Source organism: Gossypium raimondii, chromosome 7 (genome assembly GCF_025698545.1).
Source record: "Gossypium raimondii isolate GPD5lz chromosome 7, ASM2569854v1, whole genome shotgun sequence".
NCBI classification, from domain to species: domain Eukaryota; kingdom Viridiplantae; phylum Streptophyta; class Magnoliopsida; order Malvales; family Malvaceae; genus Gossypium; species Gossypium raimondii.
The window spans coordinates 1,181,434-1,208,618 of NC_068571.1; the positions used below are offsets into that span (position 1 = coordinate 1,181,434).

Consider the following 27,185-nt stretch of genomic DNA (forward strand, 5'->3'; position numbering starts at 1 on the left):
GTGTGTGTGTGTGTGTGTGTGTGTGTGTGTGTGTGTGCAAATATGATATTGGATAATTGTTGTATTTGGAAAGTGAATTGGGACCCTATTAATTGTATCGGGCTGAGTTGGATATATATGGCATGCCATAGGATTGGAAGAGTTCAAGGATTTCTTCGACTTCGAGTCGATGAGGTACTGGGTGCCAATTTACTTCGGTTTAACCGATAAGACACTGGGTGCCAAATTTATATAGCGCTGGGCGCAATTATTACTTCGGATTATCCAATGAAGCACTGAGTGCCAAACTAGTGTGTTGGTTGGATCCGTGTATTCGTTCGAGTTCGAGTCTTGTTAATAGGGGTAATTAAATAAAACGGTACTATAATTGATATTGGATGATATTGTACATGAATTGAAAATGGGATAGTGAATTGAAACATGAAAATGAGATGCATGAATTGGATATTGTTATTGTTTCAAATGATATGTGGATCAAATTGTGAAAAGCTATTATATAGCAAGTGATGCGAATTGAATAAGAATATGTTATAAAATGATGTATTTATGTTTTGAGTATTGAATGGTTAATGTTATTGTATAAATAAATGTGGTTTTAAATATTCAATTGTGTCTATTATATTGTTTTGTCTTTAAATATTCGGATTATAGAAATACCGTTGAGTTTTACTCAGCGTACAGTTTTGTTTTCCGCGCGCAGCTTAGGTACTTCAATTTTGATCGCCGATTCAGCATCCAACAACAATCCAGAACTCAAATGTGGTGATGTCTATCTTTTGTGTCGGCATGTACCTAGGGTATCTAAATAATAGTTATTTTGTGGATTAAATGTAAATGAGGTTATAAATTTAATATTGGTTTGGTATATATATATAAACATGTGTTTGTTTTTGAAGCTTTATTATGCCATGTTAAGTTGATGTTTAAGTGTTCATAAACTAGGCAAAATGGATTAAATTAGGTATGTTTATAATTTGGATTTGAATGATGTTTGATAATGTAATTTGATGATATAATTGTGGTACCAATGAGGGTACATTGGTGAGGGTACATTGGTTAAGCTCCTAGGATGATTGTTTTAACGTGATTTGAATGTGTTTTATTGTGTTTTGAATTGGTTAAACGAATGATTTTTGAATTGTTTAGTATCCAAGCCTACAGGGAATGGTAAACTTGTTGTTTAAGGTAAATTTTGAGTCCACACGGCCAAACACACGGGTGCGTGATTGGGCCATACGGCTAGCACACGGGCGTACGAGGCCATTTCGAAAGGGTACACGGCCTGGCACACAGGCGTGTGGATTGGCCATGTGACCCAAGTCAGAGAGTTACACGAGCACGGACACGGGCTGGGACACGGTCGTATGTCCCAATTTCGAATGTCCACACGACCTAAGACATGGGAGTGTCTCTTGGCAGTGTGAGTCACACGACAGTGTGAACCTTGCAGCTTTGAAAATTTTTAGTATTTTTCGAAAAAAATTTGAGTTATTGAATTAGTCCCAACTTGTTTCTAACATGTATTTTGGGCCTCGAGGGCTCAAATAAGGGACAGTGTGTATGAGTTTAATTAATTTCTGACTTGAATATTATATGATACGAAATGTTTGAAATTTATGTATGTTTGATCGGTAATACTCCAAAACCCTATTCCGGCAACAGATATGGGTTAGGGGTGTTACACATTCCAACACATTAGACATTATAAAACACAACTAAATCATGCAAATTCAAGTATGATTAACTTCTAAATCATAATATGACTACCTTGATAATTGAAAACAACTTTTAAACATCTTAAATAACACCAAACCTTTCAACAAAATTCAATTCAAAAGCCACAAAGTCTCCTATGATATGACAAGCCTTGCAAAAATACCAAGTGATAAAAATGTTTAAAGCAAACAATAAACAAAGATTCAAGGCTAAGAATTGAGTAAAATTTAATCCTAGTTACATATCATTAAGTCTAGAAAGCAAAAAATCATTACATCAATAAGGAGATCATGCTGAGACTCAAATATTATCCACTAAATTACACTTCACTCTTATAAATTATGCACAAAATATAAATCTTCACATTAAGCTTTCCTTAAAGTTCAATGGTTTTTTACTATGATCCAATGATACTTTATACATTCATAAGTCAAGAGCATACCGATAAACAACATTATCAACTAAATTTAAAACAATTACATAAATCAACGACATGTTATAACATGACATCTTGTTATGCATCCGCAATTGAAACAATATACTAACAAATGTACATATCACAAGGCATAGCAAAGTATCTTCCATTCACTTAGTTTACACAATCCTCATCCTCAATTAACATTAACATATTCCAATCGCAATAACAAGATCAATTTAGATTTGTCGATTAAGTCTTCCCCTATCAATTGAACATGAAAATATAGTATGGATACACAGATAAATACCCTAACTCTCCAAAGTAATCAGAAGGCTGAAGCAAGAAAATGAAGAAAAATGTTGGAAGTAATGAAGAAGGCAGTGAGTCACGGGACTAGAACTTTAGTATGGCAAATCTCGCGGTCTTAAGTGATTTTTTGGGTTCAAATCCTGCCTAAGTCGGCCTACTCTCGAAAAGTATTTTATTACTTTGAAGGTTTACAATTAAGAAGAAATTTTTTATTTATAGTTGAGCTCCCCCAGATCCAACGGTATAGATTGGATTAAATAGACGGACAAGATTTTGTCTATCTACAATATAAGAGTCCTAAGAGATTTAAACTCTATGCATCCTTATTCTAATTTTACTAGTGTTTAATTGGGCCACCAAAGTTTCAAATAGATGAGTTTCTCCGTATATTCCACGAGTCAAGTCAGTTCAAACAAATCAAATGAGTCTCATTTAATAAGTTGAATTCCTTGGAACTTTCTATGTACAATGATTATGAGTTTTGATATGTAGCCCGTGACACTAGAAGATAAAAATAGTTGACAGAAAGCAAGCCACGAGGGGAGCAAATAACCCGTATTAAGGAATCTCAAGCAAGATTGTGTTCTTAACGACCCATTCAGATAAAAGATTTGAAACAAAAAGCATTTAACGTTATTTGAAACAAAAATTAAAATTTAAACAGAATACTATAATATAATATAAAATTAAATTAATTAAAAATATTCTCTATCAAATAATAAACAATTATTATCTACTTATTCCACATTTTTATAAAAATTATTTTTATTTTGAATTAACAAGTATAACAACTTAAATCACTAATTTTCAACCCTCTATCAAATAGGTCCTTATATTTTAAAATAAACTCTAAAGAATTTACAACTGATCCTTTGTAAAATCATGATATAAATACTAAGGAAAGGTCTACTTAAAGTCTAGAATGAATAAACAATTATTCAACGATTTGAAAAGTAAACATCAAAAGCATAAGACCAAAGAGTTCCTCTTCCAAATATGGTCAAAAACAACAAAAATGAGATCAAATTTTATATTTCTATATATGGATTTCATTTCCTTTTAGCATCAAATAAAGGGTCTCTCACTTTGAACCCTTTGATAAGATTACCAATTGTCAATCAAAGGCACCTCAGACAAACAGAATCGGTTAATGAATAAGATTTAAAAAGAAAAACCAAACCTTTTTAACAGTTTGCTACAAAATCTGGGGACCATTTTTTTGAGGCGGCTGATTGATTTATTTGGTTCCCCAAAGTTTCAAACTTTTTATTTGATCTCACTCTTTTAAGGAAAACCCAATTTAAGAATTGTCGTTTTGGTTCCAAGTATGTTGTTTTTCTCTTTAGATTATGTTATTTCTCTTCCAAAGGAATCAACTTTTTTTGTGTGTGTTTTAAATTCAATGTTTGAGATTTTTTTTCTTGGTTTTGGGATTTCTCTTAGCTTGGGTTTTTTTTTTTTTTATGTTAATGTAAAATTTTGGGTGCATTTTCAGGTTTAGGAAGAACATAAATTCTCTTCTTGATTCATGTATGGTGTTTTGAGTTTTCAAATGCCCTTTTTTTTTGTGTTATTTTAGCTTATTGACATTGTTGATCAAGAAAAATTGAAGCTTGTTTTGGTTGATTTTATTGGTTCATCAAAAAAAGGAAATTCTTTTTACAATAAGATTTCATGCATGTTGTTTTACACTTCTCAAACCTCAATTTACCACTAACATGTTTTTTCCCCTTAAAACTTTTTTTTTTCAGTTCTGGTTTGTCAAATTATTGTAGTTTGAATTTAAACCCTAGATGAAGGCATTTGGTGCATTCATCTATTGTTGGATATCAATTTAATCTTGGTAAAAGTAGACTAAGATCCTTTCCATAATGAGAGTTCCTTTGAAAAGGTATTGCTTTTTCTTAAGTTATTATCTTATTCATATTCATATTGTTCCCACTTTTTTTTTTCTCGATATACTTTTATCATACACATTTTCGGATATAGATATACAACTATATGAATATGAACTTTCATGTATATTCTAAATACATTTAATAATCGTCTCCAAATATTTACATTAGACTTGTACTAGAAACTAGAAAGGCAGTAAAAGTATCATAAAAACTTCATACTAGAAGCTTGATTTTATTTTGCCTCTTCTACTTAAAAATGGGTAAATTAGTTCTTTTAGGTTAGAAAAACTGACGCAGCTGATGGAATAACCAAACAGTTACAAGTGGCATGTCACAAAGGAATTTTAAACAAAAAGATTAGTTTGGTCTTTGATTAAATGTAAATTATATTATTTGCCCATGTTTTGAGCAGCGAGAGTAAAATATAATCTGACTCTTAGTATAAAGACTTCCAGAAATATTTTTACCTTAAATGTATTGGCACTTTTACTAGTTGAAAAGATTTGAATTGACACCTAAAAAGGTACTAATTTGAATTGCATTGCACCTCTGTTGTGTTGCAGTGGTAATGTTAGGATACCAAATGAGACAATGAGGTTGATTATAACAACATTTGGTGGAGTTATTTTTGGCTTCTTTTTAGGAATAATATCTCCAAAGCTTTCTTCAACTAAGGTTACACTCACTTACTGTTTCATTACATTTACAGTAGTTGTTTTTTAAGTCCCTTGAATGACAAGTTTATTTCATTACATATGTATCTTGGTTAGATCAATCTTACATACATTGAGAGCAAATATCCTGGTCTTTCGACTCAAGCACTATTCGATGCTTTGAACCCTCTCAAGGCTAATAAGGTCGGGTCTAACAAAGCCAAAGGAGCAAAGGTAAATCCCCCTTTTATTATTATGATTACTGCAATGAATGATGTGAATTTGTTTTACTCGTTGTCCTCTATAGTTAATGTAAAAATAATAACTGGTAGTTCCTTAATTATGGCAGATATGGACTCCAACAAATCCAAAGGGTGCTGAAACACTCCCCCCTGGTATACTTTCGTCTAGGTCTGATATATATCCTCGACGATTATGGGGTCATCCGGATGAGGTATGCATCTTTATACTATATTTTGTATTTATGCTAATCTGGTATGTGTCAGCTATGTTTGAGGCAAATGATGTTTTATCTTTATCTGTATGTATTCGAAATTTGTTTCTCTGATATAATCCGGGGTTGCATTTGCAGGACTTAACCATCAAACCAAAGTATCTTGTAGCGTTCACCGTTGGTTATAATCAGAAACACAACATAGATGCAGCTGTGAAAAAGGCCGGTTCTCTCTCTCTCTCTCTCTCTCTCTCACACACACACACACGCGCATGTATATGCAATGTTACTTTGACTTGTCATTTTGCGTCCTATAAGTTCATTTTCATACCTGTATCTAATGCTTACACCCGAGTCCAAGTAGCATAGCATATTTATATATATGTGTGTGTATGTATGTGCATATTGTTGGCTATCTCTGGCCTCACATGTATATACTCTTTTTTTCTTTTTCCTAAAACGTTGACAGTTCTCAAACAACTTCACAATTGTATTGTTCCATTATGATGGAGTGACCAGTGAATGGGATGAATTTGAGTGGTCAAAGAGAGCTATTCACGTGAGTGCTCCAAAGCAGAGTAAATGGTTAGCAAGCAACTAATCCTTTAGCTTTTATAAGTAGTATATATAAGCCTTGTTTATGTTGCATTTCAAACTCCATTGAAATGTTTATAAGGTGGTTTGCGAAGCGCTTTTTGCACCCCGACATTGTTGCACCGTATGATTACATCTTTATATGGGATGAAGATCTCGGTGTGGAGCACTTTAATGCAGAGGAGTAAGTCCATAACTTCCTTGTCTTTCTTTGGATTCAAAAACTATGTTGCTTCGACTCTTCAATCTCTCGTATCCCGCATATTTGGGTATTGAGTATAGGGATATAATTTTCCAAATGAAAAAAACGAAACTTACCCTCTTAGTCCAAGTAACATAGCATGGAGGCCTCTGTACTAGAAATCCGATTGCATTTCGACTCTACTTAAAAATTTTCAAAGGGCATATTGGTTCTTTCCGTAAAAACTAGTGTGGTTAACGAAGTAATCAAACAGTAATACATGGTATGCCATGTGTACATTATGTTGATATATAGAGGCTAGTTTTTAACAGTAAAATGGATAAAAAATTTTAACAGAATAATCAATTTGTTTTTTTATTTAATATATAGAGACTAATTTACTCATTTTTTAAATATAGGGGAATGCAATCCGACTCCATGATACTTTTACATATATATATGTGCAAGTAATGTGAAAATAAACTGAAACTTCTTTTGGTTCTCAGATACATCAAAATTGTGAGGAAACATGGTTTAGAGATATCCCAACCGGGGTTAGATCCAGATAGTATTGGGTTGACATGGGCAATGACAATGAAGAGAAACGACACTGAAATTCACACGTAAGAGCGTTTGACCGATATTTTTACGTCCCACATAGGTTGAAAATGGAAATTAATGTAGGTTTTTTTTTCTTCAGGAGAACTCAAGAGAGAACTGGTTGGTGTACCGATTTGCATTTGCCTCCATGTGCAGCGTATGAAACATTATTAATACATATATGCTATTACTTTGAGTATTCGTTTTTCCAAAAGTAGTTGTGACAAACACCCGTATTTAATACATATTCGAACATGAGTTTAGTGGCAAGGATGGTAACAGGGTAGGCAATTTTTTGTTTCTCACGAGTTAAATTTATACTTATATATATACACACACCTGAACCTGCGTCATCTCAAATTTTATTTATTACTTTAGCCTTCAACTTCAATCCTAATTTTAAAACCTTATAAGATCGGATGAAAAACACTTGGAAAATTTGAACGTATCATAGACACTTATCCATGTCTCACACTCACACCAAATCCGAAGTATATATAAGATAGTATACTCGTTTCTTTGTTAAAATGATGTTTAAACATATTGCTAATATGTTGTTGCATTGCATGGTTGGTCACAGATTTGTTGAGATCATGGCTACCGTGTTCTCTCGGAATGCATGGCGATGTGTTTGGCACATGATTCAGGTAAATTGATTAAGCTTTAATCTCAATTGGATGTTCATTTTCTCAGCTCCCCCCCCCCCCCCGCCCTGATTTATGATATAAACTCTTGTTTGAAATGCCAGAATGATTTGGTTCACGGATGGGGTCTCGATTTTTATCTTAGAAGATGTGTCGAGGTTAGTAACTTCTTTATAGTTATTCGTATGTTTGTGTAAAATAGATTCGGATATGGATATTCAAAGATTAATATTCATGTCCTCTCTAAATCTGTTGCAGATAATAATTAGAATATCTGAATTTGCAAAATATGAATCAGATATACGTAAAATGATAAACACTTCTAAAGCGGATAATATCTCGTAATGAATCACAATCCGGTAATATTTACTCAATATGTGTGTACATGTATAGAATGAAGGAGTTTTGCTGATAATGTGTGAAATAAAACAGACTCCACATGAGAAAATAGGTGTTGTAGACGTTCAATGGATTGTACATCAAGGTATTCCTTCTCTACGGAACCAGGTATCTTAAAACCCCCTTTTAAACCCTTCTTTTTATTATTGGGTAAATAAATCCAATGTTACTAAACTATTAGTAAGTTTACATTTCGGTCACTTAATTTTAAAAAGTTATAAAATAGTCACTGAATTATTTGAATGATTGTATTTAAGTCACTGGACTATTAAGTCATTTTTTTTAAAGTTCGGTTGGGCAAGCTTCGAGTGACGAGTTGGCATCAATTCGGTGAAACAATACTCATCGACAAGTAGAAGAAAGCTATTTGGATTTTGGTTCATAGATTAGTGATGTTCAAAGTTGTTTCATGAAAAAAACTAAATTGTAGAAGAGGAGGGCGAAGTTTACTCGATTGATGTCGGAGGTGAGAACGAAGAAGGCTATACAGCAGTGACTTTAACAACTCAGTGACTTAAATGAAAATATCCGGATAGTTTGGTGACCGTTTTATAACTTTTTGAAGTTTAATAACCAAAAAATAAACTTACTAATAGTTCAATAACTTTGAATGTAGATTACCCTTTTATTATTTACTTATTCCCATTTTGTACACTATAATATTACCTTCTTCTTGTTTGTTTTTCAAGACATTTTCCATGGGTCAAGAAGACATTGGACTGGCACCATGGAAAGGGGTATGTCTTCGACCCCATCCTCGCCACACATAAATATAGGGGTTTTCATAATGATTGTATATTGCTTCTTCTATCAAAAAGTATATTGAATCTTTTTTGTTAAAAATTTCATTCGTTTGTATTGTTAAAACTAGTATAACTGACGGAATAACTAAACAGTAATATGTGACATATCATATGTACTTTATGCTGACGTGCAAGAATTAATTTTTAACAGTAGAAATAGATAAAATTTTTAATAGAAAGATCAACTTATTCTTTGACAAATGTATAGTAATTAATTTACTCTTTTTTAATAAAGAGGACAAAGACTTTCACAATACTTTTATAACTGTTATTGACGATAGCTACTTGAAAATTGTTGTTTGTGGCAGGTTAGGGAAAGGTGCAAGAAAGAATGGAGCATGTTCCAAAATAGGATGACTGATGCAGAGAAAGCATACTATGAATCAATGGGGATTAGTACTACCGATATCACTTATGGGATGGACCCTTCTGATTTTAGGAGATAGACATAAATTCTAGTCTAATGTGTAATTCTATAAATGTATTTTGATTTTGTGCAATTTTATACGTGAAATTTTAATTTGATTCAATTCTCATAAATTATTAATACAATTATTGATATAGCATAATTTTATGTTATATTGCATACACATATAATTATATTTATTCAATATAAAAATAAATTGATGTATTTATTTATTTAGATGTGTATGAATGAATCAAAATTAAAGTGTCATGTATACATTTGAACCACAATCAAAGTTTTATGTAATTGCACCAAATTAATGTTATGTATTAAATTGTATATTAAATTAAAATTCATGTATAATTTTGAGATTTATCCTATTTGTTTTTCTTAAAAGTATCCCTATTTGATAAATATTCGTGTCTATCTCTCATGGGTCGAGTCGGGTTAGGTTCAAACCAACTCTAAGTATGATATTAACATACTTTATGCTTATCTAAATTCGATCATATTTATAAAAGATTAACCCAAATCTATTTTAAGCCCGCTCATATTATTTTTTTTTTTTTTAAAAATGTTTATATTATATTATTTTTATATTTAATAATTTTATACATATAAATTTATTTTTTTAATATGTTCTAAATTACATAATATATAAAAATAATATAATATAAAATATTATAAACTTAAAATGAGTCGGGCTGAGTTAAACTCAGACCTTTAATGTTTAAATCCGAGCTCAATTCATATTTTAAATAAACTTAATATTTTTATCTAAATCCTCCTAAATTTTGATCGAGCTTGAACGAATAGTACAGCACATAAATAAATAGGTCTGTATGCGGTATATATTTCTTATACTCGTAAGTCGTACCCAAGCCCAAGTAACATAGATATCCAGAAAACGTCTATAGAAACCGAATGAACAAAGACGACTCCATCCAATTCTACAGCTACACATGCTATGTACAAACTATAAACCAGGCAAATCCATGTTCCATCAGTCTTCTTCCTCTTCATCTTCGGGAAGCCCCGTATCATCTCCCATACCTTCAAGCAGTTTATCAACATCTTCACCTAGTTCCCATAACCCTGCACTTAGTCTTTCCACCTTGCTCTGTTCTTGACCGAGGCACACGAGTAAATCGTTTAGCTCTGCTTCGCTTCTTCCCCCTGCCACTCTCTAAGGCTTCCACTTGTTTTTCGAGGTGGTGATTGCTCTGCTCAAGACTATTGTAAGCATCTGAAAGACTCTTAAGATCAGACTCCAGCTTCCCGGCCAAATTCTGGTATGTCGATGCCTCCGATTCAAATTTAGCTTTCTCTGCCTCGTGCATCTCTACCCGTTGTGATGCCTCCAGAAGATCTCTACGAAGTGTCTCTACTTGGACCCGGTCTGAGCCGCTGCCCGCCTTTAGCTCAGGTTGAGAATTCCCACTCCCACCTGCCCTTGCCAAATTCTCAGCCAAAGTGGCATTTCGGCCAAGAAGTTTCTAGGAATGAAAAGCACATGGAAAGCAGGATATGAGACAGGTGAAAACTAATTAACACGAGTGTTGGAGATAGATATCATCCTCGGCAACATCTTCAATCTCTAACGTACTAGCAGCAGCGGATCTAGTCAGCGGTTTATGGGTCTCAGCTGACTTTGCCGATGAGAAAAGGGAGCTTCTCTGCATCTTATCTAACTTTAGAAAGTATGATGCAAGACCAATTTTCTGGCTTATGGCATCAGCTACGGTAATAGCATCCTTTCCGCTTTCACTAGATTTATTTTAAATCACACATTCTCCCAAGATAAATGCAGCCAACCCCATAACACACACGGTTGATGATGTATTTGAAACCAACTCAAGCAAATACGTTAAGTGGGGACGTGAATTTAAGGAGCATTGCACTGCACTTGGGCAATCTGCTAGCCAAGTGACGAGCAGTTTCAACATAACTGGTTGAACATACGAGAAACCTGGCTTCCCATCTTTATCGGAAGAGGCAACAGCCAAGTACCTAACGATACGGTGCAATAGTAGCTCTGGAGCCCCGAAGGATGGAGTTGGGGCTTCAAGTTCAATTCGTAGGACCTGCACAATCTCCATCAAAATCAGATTAGAGAAAAATCGAGGCATGCAGTTAGCAGTTTTCTCTAGATGCAAGTGTAAAAGAGAAACAAAATGTCACAGCATACCCTTTCTTTGCACCAAGAATTGTCCTTGAGAATATAAGTAAGAACACTAGCAGCCCCGCAACAAGTCTGTACTTTAAGATATCAGAGCTAGATAATTCTCAGGCAGTATTCGCCATTTAGAATGAAGAAAATCTAATACCATACATGATGGATATCGATATTTATAAAAAAAACTTCAGGTAATATCATGAGATGGTCCAAATTTATGATCTCTGTATCGTCCGTTTTCACTAAGTTAACGATGCGGAATGGAGACATGAGACCATTAGGTTACCTCAAGATCACCATTGCTTTCACTCAATGCAAGACCATGTAATAGCATGCTGCCATACATACAACATAATTAAATAATTTCATCGATGGACCAAGCCAACAGTAAAGCTTTAAGATTTAACTGGCTCCATAGGATCAATACATTTTCTAGCAGATGGTCCAACAACTTTTTCTACAATCAAGAAAACCAGAAACAAGATAATCTATCAGTTAAACAGATAGCTCTTAGGCATTTAATTGAAGCAGAAATGATTCCTAATGAACCTGAACTAGGACCGTTTTACTGGTGATCTTGTTCAAGTCTTTTTGAGGATCAGCTTCTGAACCTCCCATCATCAACAAATTAACAGTCTCCAATGCACTGATTATTTTAGTTGTCTACTGGCATGTTGTTTGTTTCATGAAGAACAGCAAATGACCTGTTAGCTTGTGATATCATGGAGAAAAAACAGAAGCCACATAAAGCTATAAACAATTGAATATCTAACCTTCTGTTGACTGAAACTGTAAGCACTTCCTCTTAGTTTCAAGAGTGATATTAATGGGTCAAAGCCCACAGTCTCCCTTAGTACTACCTAAAACCCACTTAAAATCAGCAGCAGATAAACCCTCACAAAAGAGATTGGTAACGATGAAAATAAAACATGGAGTAAACCCGATTTGATGCATTACTATGAAGAAGATTGTTCACCAGCTTGAGACAGTCCTGTTCAAGAACAATATAAGCATCACATTCTTTCATTTATAGATTGCTCCAACATATCATAGCAAATTAGGATACACAGCATGCGTGAATTAGCTACACAAGCTGCCAAAAAAATAAAAAAAGAGTGGTATAACAGCAAACCAGCCAGCATAAATTCACTTAACTCGAAAAAATTAAATGAAATAAATCACCTGCACAACAACACCCCCTTCAGAACCTCCTTCCTCCTTAATAATACCAAAAATCTTTTCAAATGCACCTTCGAAGACTACAATCAAATATATTAAGCAAGGTTCAGGTGCAGCAATCAAATATTGAACGGCTGAATACAGGGGGATTAAACAAACCAAAAGTTCACCTCAGCCTCACGAGTCAAGTAAGGAGCTCTCTGATACAAAGAACTCTAACCAGCAAACTCAGTAGAAGAGCAATGCTCTCTGATTCTTGGGAAAGCAAATCAGTATTCATTAAAGCTGGCTGAACCTCGTTCGTAGGCCCTTTTGCATGATCAATTGGTGTCAAAGCACTAACAAGAGTTTCAAGGGCCCCATCGAACCTGCATGAAGGGAATGAATGGTGATCAATCTTTTTTCCATTTTCAGGAAATTCTGGATCAATCTTTTTTCCATTGTGGGATAAAGGTAAACAAGAATATTTGGTTTATGAAGAAAACAAAACTGCAATATTATTTGCCAAGAACAATCACCAGAAACTTCTTTGGTCGTGAATAGGGACTAGGGAGGTAACCCGGAAATAACAAGTTAGAAGCATAAACACAGATCATAGAGCTAGATCATCCCACTCTCAGGCTAATCACTGAACCCTTTAATCCTTCACTAATAAATCTAATACATCTGAGAACTACAAATTCCTCCTTGAAGACCATTTGAATATAGTTTTCCTCCACAAAACAACGGTCGTAAAAAAGCCACGAAAATATTCTTGATTGACAGCAAACTGCTGAATCAAAGTTCTCCAGAGGTAGCACAAGCACTAGTGAGAAACAGTATACAAGAAACAAGAAGAGGAACAAATAGAATAAACATTGCATCACAAACCATTTCAACATCATCACGTTCATCCTATAAGACACCCATGCGTACGGGAAAGCCTGCAAAAATGCAATTGCTAACCTTACTGAACAAATAGACACATACTGTTCAAAAACTGGAGATGATCCAAGTATAAGACACCCATGCGTACGGGAAAGCCTGCAAAAATGCAATTGCTAACCTTACTGAACAAATAGACACATACTGTTCAAAAACTGGAGATGATCCAAGTATAGTGAAAAAAGAGAATGAAATCGGATCTGCGTTTCATGTGGACCTTCATCGTCGTTTTGTCAAGTGATGTTCCGATCTTTGAGCGAAGGAAAAAAATACAAATATAATAGAATAAGACGGTGCCGTATTACTGGTCTTTTGGGCCCACCAAAGTCTTTTCATAAAAGTTGAAATCGAGTAATATTGTTAAACTTTATCGTTTTATATAATATAACATTTGGTATTGTAACTTTGCACTTTTTTTAATTTGGTACCTAAACATTTTTAGCTCAATTTGGTACCTAAACTTGACACTTTTTTCTAGTTTGGTACCAGATTTATTAAATGTTATACAAATTAAGCAAAACACTAGCAGTGTTTTTTCTTATTATGCTACAAAAATATTATTAGTGTTAGCGGAAATTTATGTTAAAAAATAAGTATTGAGCTATTCTTAACAAATTAATATTAAATAAGAAAAAGAGTTTTAAAACTCAAATTAAAATAAATTCATTATTTTCAATTAATTAAATAATTAATTAAACAAATAGAATTAAAAGTAATTGAACATGTGAAATACAAAAAATTCATATCATCTGCCACATGTTAGTCATACATTGATTATTTTACTACCTCATAAAAGAAATAACATTGTTAGTATATTAGAGTAATTTGTAAAACGTTGGACAAGTTCAAGTACAAAATCAAACAAAAAAGATTAGGTACCAAATGTTATATTAAGCCAATTTAAAAACAATAGTTGGCAAAATTAATTAAAAAATTATGTGTTTATCGATGATTAGTTTAAATTCTCAATTTTGTGAAATATAAAACTATAAATTAAAGTAAAAATAAATATATAATATATTTTAATTGATCAAAATTCTCAAATTAACAGAACAATAAGTGGTCATATTGATATATAAAGACCAGTTTTAATAGTAAAAATAGATTAACTGATATCTTCTATATGAAATAATAATATTTAAAACAAAATGAAAATGGAAGCAACCCTACCACCAAAAGTTCTTTGATCCATTAATTTAAAAGTAATGTGCAAATTTAACAATTATGAACTAAATTAATCTGATTAATTTTAACAATTATTTTTCACTTTTTCTTTCTAATATCTAAGCAATTTATGCTAATTTTACTTTATTTAACTTCCCTAAAATTTTAATTTTGTGATAATAATACCCTTTGAAATACAAAATTGTGTCTTCAAAGGGGATCAATAACACTGGTTAAAGCAGAAGAAGAAACCTTTTCGCCTATCCTCTCCGTCCACAGTTTTCGGGGTTTCCACTACATCATCTCTAGCAGCCATCAACGAGCTTGTTCCCGGGGATTCCGGCGGGAACACAACATTCTCGGATGTTGTTCTTTTCGGAGGCATCATTACCAGCTCAGGTGGTGAAACCGTCGAGAGATAGTGTAATAGCATTTGTATGATTTGAGTGAAATTGGGTCGAGCATTCGGATCCTCTTGCCAACATGAAGTCACGATCGCTGCTAAATCTTCCGGAAGGTCTTCAGCACTAGGCCGAACATTCTGAAAATAACGAAGTTAAAACTCGAGAAACCATCCCCATCTTAGTTTATCGGTACAAAAACAAGGCTATGTGTTATTCATTTTACCTTAAAAGCGGCTGCATATGCGGCTTGTAAATTCGACATGCCCTCGAATGGTAACTTGTTATGGATGAGTTCCCATAACACGATAGCAAAGCTGTACGCGTCTACTTTATGATTGTAATGCTTTTTCTCTCCCTGCCTTAGCGTGACCGTGCTATAAAGCTGTTACGTATGTAAAGGTTAAGCATCACAAATGTAAAAGAAAACCCAAAGTTTATACAGAAAGAAACATCGGTTTTAAGTTTACCTCTGGAGCCATCCAACGATACGTCCCGGTTTCAGCAGTCATCATTTCGGTTAATGACTCTTCCCTGGCTAAACCGAAATCCGCGAGTTTAACTGTTTTATGGTCTTCGGTCAATATCAGGTTCTCTACAATAGGACAGAATTTATTGGGATCACGCAAGCGTATTAAAGTCGACAACACAATATCTCATGGACTCAGCTTGTCCTCCTAAATTACAGTATTCGTATTTTTTGGCCAGTTTAAAAAGGGAAATTTTCATTAGGTAAGGATGAAAAATCATTATAAAATCGATTCTTCTCTGTTAGTCAAGAGTTTCCACGAGATATGCTTATACGGTATGAAACTAATGATCCATCAAGTAGCAAAATACATAGAAGCAACCAAATTTTTGGTAAAAGAACCATAGGAGGCCTTGTACCAGGAGTCATATTGCATTTTGTCACTTCTACATAAAAATGGGCAAATTGTTCCCAGCACGTTAGATCAAAAAGTAATTTGGTCCTTTCTATTACAAATTTCATTTATTTGAACTGTTAAAAACTGACGTAGCTGATGGAATAACCAGATAGTGACATGCGGCATGCCATGTGTACCTCAGCATGAGGTACAAGGGGCAGTTTTTAACAGTAAGAATGGATGAAATATTACCAGAAGGACCAGTTTGCTATTTAATCTAAAGTACAAGGACTATTTTTCCCTTTTTTGAGAAAAGGGGACAAAATGCAATCCATTTCCTAGTACACTAATATTTCAAAGCAAGCAACTAGTGCAGACATATAAGCACTGTTAGAAAAAAGTTATAGTCATACCAGGTTTGAGGTCCCGGTGAATGATCCCATGGGAATGTAAGCATTCCATTGCACGAGCAATATCGAGCGCAAATCCGATCGCCACACACATGTCCAAGCATTTAGGCCGCATATTCAGAAGGTATCTACGCAATGTCCCACCTAGTAGAAGCTCAGTTACAATCACCATAACAGGCTCCTTACAAGCTCCGATAAACTGGAAAAATAAACAAAAACTCCACTAAGATACAAGCCTATTTCCGCTTAACAAAACCTCAAACTTTCAGACTCGCAGATATTCATCGACAATAAACCGAAACAACATATATAATGATCCAAAAACCTTCACACCATATGCTAAGACAGAAGCCTATTGCAGCTTAACATGTCCTAAAACTTCTCGATTTGGCAGATATTCATAGACAATATCAACCTATTTCGGCTTAAGTATGACATAAAACTATGTGGATTTGCGGATATCAGTCGACAATGTATTGATTATAAACAGAAACCAACACATAATGATCCAACAAACCGGCACACCAAATGCTAAGACAGACGCCTATTTCCACTTAATATGACCTAAAACTTTCCGATTTCGCAGATATTCATAGACAATATCAACCTATTTCGGCTTAAGTATGACATAAAACTATGTGGATTTGCGGATATCAGTCGACAATGTATTGATTATAAACAGAAACCAACACATATAATGATCCAACAAACCGGCACACCAAATGCTAAGACAGACGCCTATTTCCACTTAATATGACCTAAAACTTTCCGATTTCGCAGATATTCATAGACAATATCAACCTATTTCGGCTTAAGTATGACATAAAACTATGTGGATTCGAGGATATCAATCGACGGAAACCAACAAATATAATGATCCAACAAACCTGCACACAATATGCTAAGACAGACGCCTATTGCCGCTTAATATGACCTAAAACTTTCCGATTTCGCAGATATTCATAGATAATATCAACCTATTTCGGCTTAAGTATGACATAAAACATTGCGGATTTGCGGATATCGATCGATAACGTATTAACTATAAACCTAACAAACATAAAATTCAGCCACAGGAATTGAACCTTGACAAGATTTTTGTGTTGAACTTTGGATAACATTGCAACTTCCCTTGCAAACCTTCCTTCTCTTCTTGCAATTTCTTCAGGGGTTTCCCCTCTTCTAACGACCTTAATAGCAACATTTTGATTCTTGTATCTAGAAAAACAACAAAACATAAGTTAACTGTAAAGTAATAACAAGTATTAAATGATCAAAAGCTAGAATCAAAGAGAAAATTTTTTTACTTACTTTCCTTCATATACTTTAGCATGAGCACCTTCACCAATTTTAGGACCAACAAGAAGCTGTTGAGGATCAATTAACCATTTAGAATCTAAATTGAACTCTTGAGTTGAAAAAAACCCATTTCCAGATCCCATTGTTAAAATAACAATAATAATAACTAAAGAACTACCATTTATTGATCAAATAAAAAGAATCCCTTTTTCAAAAATCCCACATTTTATTTTATTTTATTTAAAAAAAAACTTTTTCATAGCTTTCGCCTACATTAAAGTACTAATACTCAAAGATTCATCCCAAAAATCATGGATTTCAGATCCAAAAAGACCCATCAAGAACTACCCATTACAAAAGTCAAAAACTCCCAACAAAACAAAATTTCATATATAAAAATACAGAGAAATACAAGAAATTTTTTTTAAAAAAAAAAGACCCTTTAAACAAGAATCAAACACTGAGATAAACAAAGAGAAATTAAAATAAAAAGATGTATTTTTTTAGGGTGGAAAAAGTGAGCTGTTTTAAGTAAAAAAAATAGTTGAATTATGTAAAGAAGAAGGAAAAGAAGAGTTTAATGAAGGACTCTGGGAAAAGAGTGGATCGAGAAATGGGTGATGGGATGTGGTTACTGGTTAATTGAAGACGAAGAGAGAGAGAGAGATTATTTAAGATTGTGTAAGGAAGATTTGTTTTTTGGCTTTTTATTTTCAACGCGGTTATATTCATGTACTGTAATGGAAATGACATGAAAATGAAACTACCTACTACACTATTATGTCCTCTTTTTTTCTTTCCTCAATCTTTGTCTGAAAAATCATTGTTTATTTTTTATTAAATATATTAAAAATTTTATTTCAATTTAACTACAGGGTATTATTATTAATATTGAAGGACGTTGGTTATTATGATTAATCATTAGTCTTTTATTATCTTCCTATCAATATGTATTTTATTACCGTACCTAATGTTAACACCATTAGTGAATGACTAAATTAATTAATGAAAATTGAAGATGTAAATTTTTTTCAAAACATTAAATCGACATAACATTACATGAAAAATTATATAAAAATAAATTAAATAAATATATGATTAATAAAGATAAAGTAAATAATACTATACTCACATAAGTAAAACCGTTAACATCATCATAAAGTAGATATGATTAATGAAGTAATTATATTGTCCATTTGAGCAAATGATCATCTTTTAAAGTGTTTATTTCTTTTCATTAATCATATGTTTAGTTGTTTATTTTTAATTTAATATTTTTAATTTATTTAATTTTTCACTTAATATCATACTATCCAAGTGAACTTCATGATTTGGGAAAATAAATTTACCGTCGAAATTTTATTGATCGGTTCATCAATCTCTAATGATATTAACACTATGTACCATAATAAAACACATATTGAACATTTTAAAAGACAAATACCACACAAGAATAAAAGGGTTAATATAATTTTAGTCATTAAATTTGGTAACCACGTCTATTTTTGTACATATATTTTTTATTTATTTTGATATTTGAATTTAACAATTAAATCCGTTTTAATATTTTTTTATTTTAATATCTGAACTTGACAATTATATTCAATTTTATTGCTGAACTTAAAAAAATTGTAAAAGTTTGAGACTTCTTTATATAAGTGGTATAGATATTATAGAATATAATTTATTTAAATAACATTTTAAGGCCTTTTTTATTTTTTATTTCCTATGAATCACATGAAAGAAAAAGAAAATTATAAAACAACAAAAAATTATAGCGTTTTTCTTCAGGCCTTTATTAAGCCTTGATTGACTGCCAAATATAGTCCAACAAAGACTACTTTGATTTTGTATTAAATTTCAAATATTAGCCGTATATATATACATAAAATGAATAATGATAATGGTGTTTATATTAATTTTAATTATTGTGAATTAAAAAATTATATAATATTTAAATGCTAATAATTCTATTTTTTGGTGGATGGGATTCATTACAACAAACTATTTAGAAATACATTCAAATTTGTTTGTGGGAGTTTCAAAAAGTTGAGTACCACTAACCTAGCAGCATCTTTATTATAATCTTTGGGAGTGTGTTGAATCGATTACTGCACCATTTTTGTCAAAAGTATTTTAATTCTTTAAACTAAAGTGGAATTCGATACATTTGAAACGCTCCCCTGAACAACTTGTACCGTTTCTTGACTGTCTGATAAAATAAAGATCTTGTCAAATTCTTCATCAATAACAATCATCAAGCCTTTTGAAATACCCTACAATTCAGCATCTAAAATTGAACAAATGCCCACAAATTGGTTGTACCAAAGAATCCATTTGTCGTATCCAGCACATAGAATTCCCCCAATCATAGCAAAATTGGAATCATCTTTTACAACACCATCAGAGTTCAGTTGAATCTAGTTTCTGAACATGGGCAAAGCTGATAAGGGAACATGCCAGTTGGAAACATTTACCTTAAGAGAAGGGGTATATTGTTTAGCCCAATTGTATCAAACTTTAATTAAATTCTCAATCCTCCACATTATTCCCTGAAAAATAAATAAGTTCCAGTTCTTTGAAATACGCCAAGCTACCATTCCAAAGAAAGATTGCCAATTGCAATCTAAGACTATTCTCTAGATTAGTTGTAACCCATTCATGCAAGTCTCCCGAGAAAAATGAGTTGAGCTTGTCTATTGGTATAATCTGTGTCCATATATCCTTAGTTGTGGAGCAATCTCGAATAACTAAATTCGTGAAAGTTTATTATAAATCAAATTAATTTAGGTCAAATCAATTCAAGTCTTTAAAATTTTGAAAGTTTTTTATTGTATCATTTTGAATTCAAGTCAATTTCAAAATCAAATAATTTAGGCTTATCAATCAAATTTTTAAGTCGTATCATTTAAAGTCACTTTATATTATTTTTACACAAATTATTTTAGGTTTGAAACATTCTAATTTCGGATCATTTTAAATTAAAGTCATTCGGATTTAAATTAAGTGAAGTGAAATTAGTAAATTTTATGATTAAATTCAAGTTTTTATTGATGTGGAAATTAATGATCCCATCTATATCAAACTTAATCGGTCAACATTAAAGATTTCAACTAAAATCAACCTTAGTATTGGTAATGTTTTCTGGTGACTATTAATTAATCACAAAAACACCGTTGACTTTTTTATATGTTCTCTGACTTCTTTTGAGTGTTCTCCAAAGTTTTTGAGTCTGTCACGCTACAATCAGCTGCCACGTAATTACTTAATTGATACTTTTTCCACGAATTTCCTGATTTACCCTTAGATTCATGACGTGTCAATCAACAAAGCTTTTTCTTTTTACTATTATTATAATTTCAAAATATAAAAAGAAAGAAATAAGAAGTCAAGGTTTTTCATTTTTATTTCATTACATGCTACAATCTCATTATAGGTTCGGATTATATCTGTTCTTTTTTAACGTAATACTTAAAACTACTCATAATCCCTTCTCAACTTATAAATAGGAAGATAATGCACTTCAGCGCATCAAACTTATAGCGGCGGAGCATAGTGGAGGATCATGGTCACCCTAAAATGGTAAAATTTTAATTTAGGCCCTTTTATAATTTATAAAATTTTAAACTAGTAATGGTAAATTTACACTTTACCCCAAAAAATGATAAAAATTTGATTTAACCCTTTAAAAATTATAAATATATAGACTATTAAAATGATAAAATTATATTTTTACTATCGTAAAAATATACAATTTAATTCCAACCCCTCTTAAAAAATTTTCAGGCTCTGCCACTACGAACTTATGTCCTCTTACATTGGTAACAATGCTCATACCAATCGAACTAAAACTCAATCGTCTATTCATGCCAAATTTAAATCTTTTTAACTATTTGAAATATTATAGTATTTTTTATACAGAAATTAAATTATATGCATTCTAATGTTTATTTCATTTCATTTTTATCTTAAACTATCTATTTTAATTATTTAGCATATATATTTATCTATTTAAAATAATTTACGTTACAATTTAAAATTTTATCTAAATTTCGTATGTATTGGATATATTTTATTATTATTACTTTCAAACCTTATCTTTCACTATTTGTTATATATTATTTTAAGCATATATATGTGTTTTAAATATGTGATTTTCGTGCGTATATAACGATGTTGAACCTCGATGAATATGGTCTAATAATAAATTTAGCCCTTAATAGTTATATATTTTGTCAATTTGGTCTTTATTTTATTTTTAACTAAATTTGACCATTGATCTTTTAAAAAACTTGAATTGTTTTTCAACGAAAATACTAGCTAAAATATTAATTTTTAATGATGTTGGCATAGCAACTCATGTTGGATTCCATATGTACTTTATGTTAACATGACACTACTTTGTTTTATATGTTATGTTAACAAATAATTTAAAATTATAAAATTATCCAAAAAAGAAGTTTATTAAATTTTCAAAAAGATAGCACAAAGTACACGTGGATTGTCATGCAGGATGACATGTTTAAAAGTTTAACATTTTAGTCTGTATTTCTGTTAAAAAATAACAATTTGGTCTTTTTTTTTGAAATGTCAAATTTGTTTAAAAGATTGACGACCAAATTTAGTTAAAAAAATTACGGGTCAAATTGATAAAAGATGTATAAATTGAGGAAGTTTTTCTTTTTAAATAAAATCCAAAAAGAAATAGTTATTTGACGAGGTCAACCTTGTCGGTGAGGAAGAAAAAGAGGAATTAATGGAAGCCACTAAAAATTATGCAAAAATTTGTTGAAATTATTTTTGGATTGTGCAAAGCAAAAATACAAAAATAAAATAGAAAAAAGAAAAAGTAAGAATGCGTCAGCCGTTGACTTCTTAACTCTTTCTTCTCGTACATTTCAAAATAAATTAAAAAAAATTATGTAGAACATTTATTATGGCCAATTAACAAAATAATAATTAAAATTCATCACCCATTGAAAATATAATATTACTCAAGATAATAGTATTTTATTAAAAATTAATTTTTAAAAAATTTAAATTATTATTTTTAATGAAAATATTGACTTAAACATTAATTCTTTTAACAATGTTCGCATGGTAACCCGCAACCGTGTAACCGTGGTAGTCCACATGTATTTTATATTGGCATAACACTATTTATTTTATATGTCATATTAAAAAATATTAAAAAAATAAAAAAAATTAGCATGAAGTACATATGAATTGTTATGCATGCCATTTTAAAATTTTAACATTTTAATCAAGATTTCAAGAAAAAATAACAATTCGACCATGTTTAAAAAGTATGTAATCAAATTTTATTTTTTAAAGATTAAACATCAAATTAACTAAAAAATCAAATTAATAAAATATGTAAATATTAAAAATAAATTTCACATTATGTCAAATAACAATAATAATTAATATAGATAGAATTAAGTAGGGCTAAATCAAAGTTATATCTAATTATTATCTTAGTACTTATTTCTCTTAGCTAGAATAGATTAATGAAAACTTAAGTCTATATTATGTATCATAATGAACCCTTAAAATTTGCTCCAAAATAAAAAGAGAGATTAATAATGCAAGTGTAGAGCTTCTCATTGAACACATGGGATGTAGTTGGGGCCAGTTTTTGAAACCCAAAGTTCAAAGGTAAAGGCCCATTCAATATTAGAGACCACTTTTCAAAAGTCTTTAAATTTGGTAATTTTTTTCAATTCAGTCCTTGATTTCTTTATCAAAATTTGACAACCTTTTTCAGTTTTGATTTATGTGATGACGTGATACTTTGATATTATATCGCTTCATCACCTAAAAATGATAATTTTTATAATATATAGGTGCTGTTAATCCTTGTATTTGTATAGAATTTAAGATTTGGTCCTTGTATTTTAAATTTTAAAAGTTCAATCCAACTATTTTTCAATTTAAAAAATTCTAGTTTAAGCATTACTATCGTTGATAGTTTTCTGTCAAAATTTTCTATCAATTGTATTTTACATCATATGAGAATAATTTGATTAAAATTTTAAATTGATAAATTTTAGGAGAAAATACTTACAATTTTAATAAACTTGAATGAATGATGGTAAAAATCAAAGAGTTATTGGTGGATTTTGATGTTTTAATAAGTTGAAAATGTGCCATTTTGTTTAAGTTGATAGGTGAAGGTGGATTGAGCACTTCGAAGTACATAAATGGCCAAAACCCAGAACCAATCTAATATTGACAAGTCAGGATTCATAAGAGATGTGTTCCCCCTTGATATGTGTGACTAATTCTTTACAAATTTCGATTTTTTTTATCTGATGCTGATACCAAGGTAGGCCAGTAAGATGAAAATGCTGACAAATGTGTTTCTTATCTTCCTATTTACATCTTCCATCTATATAAACCTTTGGGTTCTCTTCAAATTTTCAAAGCAACCACACCAACATAAAACCATCGTTATTGTTTTTAATTTCCATTTGCGTTGTAAAGTTATTTTAAGTTTTCAACAATGGCGACCAGCTCTGAGAATACCATTGCCAAAGCTACTCAAGAAGTAACCAATGATGAAAAGGAAACAAATGGAACTGAGGAAGTTGCAGTTGAACCAAAAACTGGGGTTTCTTTTCCTGTTAAATTGGATGATGGGAAACAGCTCAATTGTGTTGGTCTTAGGAAGAAATCCATGTTTGGATTGGGCATCAAGGTTTATAGCTATGGTAAATCAAATGAATCATGGAACTTACTTTTACTTAAAAATTTCTTATAGGTTAGATTAAAAAAATTAATATTTTTATTAAAAAGTTTATCTATTTCTATTATTAAAAATTAACATGACAAATAGAGTAACTATATAATTACAATTCTTCATTTTTATGTACAGTGATCAATTTTAATTATGGAAATGAATAAATTTTTAATAGAATGGTCAATTTACTCTTTGATCTAATATTCATGGACTAATTTGTCAAATTTTTGAATAGAAAGAATAAAATGCATTCGACTCTTATATTAAGAACTTCTATGATACTTTTATCTCAAATGATTGTATTGCATAATAGTGAATCATGTCATTGTTTAAATTTTTTTTAAAGGAATGTACGCTCTGTTGAAGTCAAAGATTGAGAAAGCCCTAGAAAAACCCACAAAAGAGCTCTATCAAATGGTGATCAACAGTGATGTGGAAATTATGGTAAGGTTGGTGATTGTGTATTCAAGCCTCACCATTAGCATGGTGAGAAAGAACTTTGGGGAAGGTCTAGGAGCATCCATCAAGAAACTAAATGGTGGGAAGAAGAATGATGAGCTAGCCAACAAGTAATAACTCGTTGCTCCGATTTTTAATTTTTCTTTAAGTATCCGAGTTTTGAATTAACTTTTTCTATTGATGATAGGGTTATGGGACAAGCATCAGATGATATCAAGCTTACACTGGGTTCTCTTATTGAGATTTCTCGACTTCCAGGCTTTGTTCTTGAAACAAAAGGTGAGTATTTGAAATTGAAATTAGGGATGATAATAGAGTGGAAAGAAGGTAAATTTTGTTAAATTCACTACTGCTCCACAGTTATCACGATTTACTCCACCACTTTCCCTGCTCTACTATGGACGTATAATCTTAAAAACTACTACCACCTCCATAAATGTTTGATACATTCATCCCCAACCTAACCCAACTCCACCCCGTCCCATCCTACCTCACTTTAATTTAATTTTTGCTAGTTATTTTTAATATTTTCAATCTTTTTTAAAGCAAAGTATGTATTTAAACATATTTCTTTAAAAAAATTACACATAAAACATATGAGTTTTTCTTGACACTTTATTACAATTTTACTTTAACAATAGTTATATATATAAGGGTAAAATGATAAATTCAGAAAGTGGGGTGAGGTGGAGTGAAATGAGACAAATAATTACTATAACCGTTTCATAATCCATACCCACTATCTCCCAAAAAAATCCACCTTATCCCATCTCGTATGCACTTTTTAAGAAAAAATCCGTCCAATAAAAATAGATTAGATTAGAATTTGTCTAACGATATGTGTTTTGCCATCTCTAGATGAAATAATAATTGCAGAAATGTGACATGTTTTTCCAATGGTTTGTAGTGATGGGCGAAGTGATAAGCAAGGTTGAGAGTGAACTTCTATGCAGGGCTTATATCAACATGTATATAGGAGATGATCCACTTGACAAAGATGCCAAAGATAAGTTTGGGATCTCCTTGATTTCCCTCTTCTAAATTTCTAGGTTTATGGAAGAAGGCACTGTTGGTTAATAAGATCTATGATTATGCAACAATGGCTATGAATGTGAATATGATATTAGTATTGATTCCGTATTAATATGAGATATGTGTTACACAGATGTGAATGTATACATTTCTAACATTTAATTGATTGTCACAATCAAGTCCTAGTGTCACGGGGCTAGACCTTTCGTCTCGTAAACCGTGCGGCCTTAGGCGATCCGTTTGCTCCAAACTCGCCTAAGTCAGCCTTAACTCAAATGAGGATTCCTTAAGAACTCCTCCAAAGCACCAATTGAAGAGCGGAAGTGATTTATGCCAAAAGAAGCTAAGCCAAAGAACAACAGAAAGCCACAGAAAAGAATGCACACAAGGTGTTTGAGTAAATGCTCTCAGAACTCTATTACTCTTAAGAATTCAAAATACAATGGAATGAGTACAAATGAGGGGGAGGCTCTCTATTTATAGTTGAGCTCCCCCAAAACCGACGGTCAAGATATATTTACATCGACGGACGAGATTAACCATATCCCTTAATTTTAGGGATTTACAAGATATGCCATATCAAATCTAATCTAATCTTTACAAGATATGATTCCCTCTATCTTCTAAGATTAGTTACCATATTAGCCTAAGTTGCCATGTCTTCATCATTGGGCCAACTAGGCTTCAACTGATAGGCTTCTCCAATATTTCTCCGAATCGGGCCACTCTCGTGGGCTAAATGTTCCCCATCTTATCGATAGACCTCCATGGGCGATCTTGTGCCATGGTCACGGGCTTTGCACTTTGGCCCGTGACATTCTCCCCCACCCATTCTCGCAACGCCCTCGTTGCGACTTCCGAATGGCACTGACTTGATTCAACTTTGAACCCTCTCGTTGCCTTGGCTTCTTCTCGACTTGTCTTGCAATCAGGTTGTCCCTTCTTGTGGAACCTTTGCCTTGGCTTCCGTCGCATCTTTACTTGAACCGTTGCACTCGTTGGTACATCTCGTTTGCAAGAAGTCTCCACACTAACTTGCCCAAATTTTGACTTGCTTCCTTTTGAATCATCTCGATTCTCACACCTTGGCTTCGTATTGCCCACAGTCCCTTGGCCTCATTGCTCATGAACTTTGAAAGGGCCCCTACGACCTTGCCAAGCCAACAAGTCAGAATTCAAAACACTATCAACGTGTTCGCAATGTACCTTACTCGCAGCATTTACTTGTCCCGACTGTTTTTGCATCGCTCCCTTTTTCTGAATGCCTGATGCACAACCCACATTTCCCAAAGGTGTCGGCTTTACAGTCGAATCTGCAGGCTTCATATCGAACTCTTGCGCCACTAACACTTCTGAAGGAGCTTTCGTAACTTTCCATTCTATCGAGTTAATGTTCCCCCCATACGAAACATCCTCGACTAGTTGGATTGACGACAACACCTTTGCCCCCACCTTCAT

General features: G+C 32.3%; 3 protein-coding genes and 1 pseudogene across 5 annotated transcripts; 2 read left to right on the forward strand and 2 right to left on the reverse strand.

Moving 5' to 3' along the window:
• The first annotated feature begins 3,574 nt into the window (after positions 1-3,574).
• Positions 3,575-9,249, forward strand: LOC105769149 (uncharacterized). 3 transcript variants are annotated; one of them, XM_012589612.2, is made up of 15 exons: positions 3,575-3,768; positions 4,195-4,334; positions 4,905-5,016; positions 5,112-5,228; positions 5,344-5,448; positions 5,587-5,670; positions 5,918-6,033; positions 6,125-6,226; positions 6,730-6,846; positions 6,924-6,980; positions 7,404-7,470; positions 7,572-7,625; positions 7,900-7,974; positions 8,556-8,603; positions 8,978-9,249. In XM_012589612.2, exons 2-15 carry the CDS (start codon positions 4,315-4,317, stop codon positions 9,113-9,115), a joined length of 1,212 nt encoding a protein of 403 aa, XP_012445066.1. In that variant the 5' UTR covers positions 3,575-3,768; positions 4,195-4,314; the 3' UTR covers positions 9,116-9,249. The 3 variants fall into 3 exon arrangements, with proteins under 3 accessions (XP_012445066.1, XP_012445081.1, XP_012445059.1); XM_012589627.2 differs by lacking the exon at positions 4,195-4,334; XM_012589605.2 differs by lacking the exon at positions 3,575-3,768 and having other exon boundaries at positions 3,801-4,334.
• Positions 9,250-9,900: 651 nt separating this feature from the next.
• On the reverse strand, positions 9,901-13,577 carry LOC105765656 (golgin candidate 6-like; annotated as a pseudogene).
• Positions 13,578-14,521: 944 nt separating this feature from the next.
• Positions 14,522-18,188, reverse strand: LOC105769180 (serine/threonine-protein kinase STY13). The gene is made up of 6 exons (XM_012589652.2): positions 17,507-18,188; positions 17,281-17,413; positions 16,199-16,394; positions 15,390-15,514; positions 15,146-15,304; positions 14,522-15,059 (listed from the first exon to the last, which is right to left on the reverse strand). Exons 1-6 carry the CDS (start codon positions 17,635-17,637, stop codon positions 14,739-14,741), a joined length of 1,065 nt encoding a protein of 354 aa, XP_012445106.1. The 5' UTR covers positions 17,638-18,188; the 3' UTR covers positions 14,522-14,738.
• Positions 18,189-23,936: 5,748 nt separating this feature from the next.
• Positions 23,937-25,804, forward strand: LOC105769199 (chalcone isomerase-like protein 1). Its single transcript, XM_012589684.2, has 4 exons — positions 23,937-24,207; positions 24,583-24,805; positions 24,883-24,974; positions 25,603-25,804. The coding sequence occupies exons 1-4, from the start codon at positions 24,000-24,002 to the stop codon at positions 25,734-25,736; spliced, it is 657 nt and encodes a 218-aa protein (XP_012445138.1). The 5' UTR covers positions 23,937-23,999; the 3' UTR covers positions 25,737-25,804.
• The last annotated feature ends 1,381 nt before the right edge of the window (positions 25,805-27,185 follow it).

Coding starts and splice junctions, on each gene's coding strand:
- LOC105769149 (XM_012589612.2), top strand. CDS start 4,315: ATGAGAGTTCCTTTGAAAAG. Junction 5,449..5,586: donor TATGGGGTCATCCGGATGAG/GTATGCATCTTT, acceptor TTGCATTTGCAG/GACTTAACCATCAAACCAAA. Junction 6,227..6,729: donor GAGCACTTTAATGCAGAGGA/GTAAGTCCATAA, acceptor TTTGGTTCTCAG/ATACATCAAAATTGTGAGGA.
- LOC105769199 (XM_012589684.2), top strand. CDS start 24,000: ATGGCGACCAGCTCTGAGAATACCATTGCCAAAGCTACTCAAGAAGTA. Junction 24,806..24,882: donor AATGATGAGCTAGCCAACAA/GTAATAACTCGT, acceptor TATTGATGATAG/GGTTATGGGACAAGCATCAG. Junction 24,975..25,602: donor CTTTGTTCTTGAAACAAAAG/GTGAGTATTTGA, acceptor AATGGTTTGTAG/TGATGGGCGAAGTGATAAGC.
- LOC105769180 (XM_012589652.2), bottom strand. CDS start 17,637: ATGGGATCTGGAAATGGGTTTTTTTCAACTCAAGAGTTCAATTTAGAT. Junction 16,395..17,280: donor AACACAAAAATCTTGTCAAG/GTTCAATTCCTG, acceptor TTATTTTTCCAG/TTTATCGGAGCTTGTAAGGA. Junction 15,060..15,145: donor CATATGCAGCCGCTTTTAAG/GTAAAATGAATA, acceptor CGTTATTTTCAG/AATGTTCGGCCTAGTGCTGA.